Genomic DNA, 1867 nt, shown 5'->3' on the forward strand with positions numbered 1-1867 from the left:
TGAAACTGAAAACTTGAGAGGAAATGGACCTCCCTAGTAAATATAAAAAATTAGGCTTCTGATTTCATTAATCTTTTTTGAATTTAATTTTGGGTAAATTCAGCAAAACTATACAAAATATACAGAAAACCCATCACATTCAGATAGATCAGCTGAACATTTCTAGATATTTCCTTATTCTAATTAGTCCTGTGATTAACCTTTATCTCTGGGAGGAAAGTAAATCTCCTGAGACGTGAACCCGGCGATGTAAGGTATGAACATGCGCACAGTGACATTAACTCTGCAAGGCACAGCAGGAAAGTTAGCCTCATCGCTGATTTAGCCTCATGGCCAAATAATTGTAAAATGACACCCCCTCCTTCATTTTTAATCCCTTCTTCCTTTCCCCATTTTCCTCCCCAACACACACATATATGATGTCTTATGCATACCTGCTTGGCAAATTTTGCCTTACTCTTGATGTCTCAGCTCCTGTTATCTCCTCAGAGATGTCTTTACACCCACCACCACCACCACCCTTCCCTCCCTCTTCTCACCAACAAAGATGGGCACCCCTTTCTCTATATTTCCTTTCATGCCTCTTGTACTGTGTTTCATCAACTCTAAGATGCCACTTACCGAAAGATCCATTATTATTTCATGCACGGCCAATGACGTATGATACCCTGTCTAGGTAAGCTAGATCCCAATCTCACAAATGTAAAAATGTGAAAGAATGTTGACATGAGAATCAATGAAGCAGGGTATACTGTCCTTGTCATACTAGACTGCAGTGGCATATTTCTCTTCCCCCATGAGGTGGCCGTCTTAGCAGGTTCCTACCATGCACTGGATGTTCTGTCCATGTTCACACTTGTGTCCGATCATAGTGTGGAGCACACACCATGTTTGCCAATATTTAACTCCATGTCTTAACCCAGAGAAATGCATAAGAGTGATGATAAGAGGGTATGATTCTAACATTAATTGGGATTGTGATTTTACTAAAACCTTACCTTTCTCTTTGCTGCAATTTCATTTTCTTTGAAAAGAAAGAGATCTTTGAAAAAGATCTTATAAGGTCTGTCCTTTTTGATTGAGCCATCCTCTACTTTATCTGTTAAAAAAGAAGAAAAGAAAGAAAAACTTCTGTCATCCCTCCTCTGTTGACCAGAATGGTAAAGCTCCCACCAGCCAGGGTAGGGGGAGTGGGATACAGGGGTCTCTGAGAAGGTAGGATGCAGACAGCCTTGCCTCCTCAGCTAGAGGTGGAGACGCATTGCTTGGATCTCCTGGGCATGAGGCTAAGCTCCTTTGTTTGTTTCCCATGGCACTGAGAACAATGCTTAGTGCTTTATGGGGGATGAGTCAGTGAAACAAACAGGTCTTTAGTAGAATAGTGGGATCATATTTTGAACTATTGAGATGCTGTTTCTTCCTGCTACTATACATATACCACCATTACCTTCACACCACCATTTCAGCAGCAATCGACAGAGCCACTACCCTTAGGGAGAGCCTCAGTCTAGACTAGGGAGTCTTAAAAAAAGAAAGTCAAAGAGAATAACAAGCCCCGGAGAGGTTGTGAAGAAATTGGACCCTCATACCCTTCTGGCAGGCATGTAAGTAGTGCAGCCACTTTGGACAACAGTCTGGCAGTTCCTTAAAAAGTTGAACATAGAGTTGCCATATGACTCAGCAATTCTGCTGCTAAGATATACCCAAGAGAAATGAAAACATATGTTTATGTAAAAATCTGTACATAAATGTTTAGAGCAGTATTACTCATAATGGCCAGAAGATAAAAACCAACCTAAATATCCATCAATAAATAATTTTAAAAATGTAATATATCCATACAATGGAATATTATTCAGCCATGAAA

At 40.2% G+C, this 1867-nt stretch overlaps 1 protein-coding gene across 1 annotated transcript in view; it reads left to right on the plus strand.

Moving 5' to 3' along the window:
- The first annotated feature begins 653 nt into the window (after positions 1–653).
- AMDHD1 (amidohydrolase domain containing 1) overlaps positions 654–1867 on the plus strand; it is a 39105-nt gene continuing 37891 nt past the window's right edge. The window contains exon 1 of the mRNA XM_008569063.1: positions 654–676. Within this exon, the coding sequence (XP_008567285.1) occupies positions 654–676 (23 nt within the window). The remainder of the gene's footprint in view (positions 677–1867) is intronic.

This window comes from Galeopterus variegatus, unplaced genomic scaffold (assembly GCF_000696425.1).
Source record: "Galeopterus variegatus unplaced genomic scaffold, G_variegatus-3.0.2 Scaffold461, whole genome shotgun sequence".
Taxonomy (NCBI): domain Eukaryota; kingdom Metazoa; phylum Chordata; class Mammalia; order Dermoptera; family Cynocephalidae; genus Galeopterus; species Galeopterus variegatus.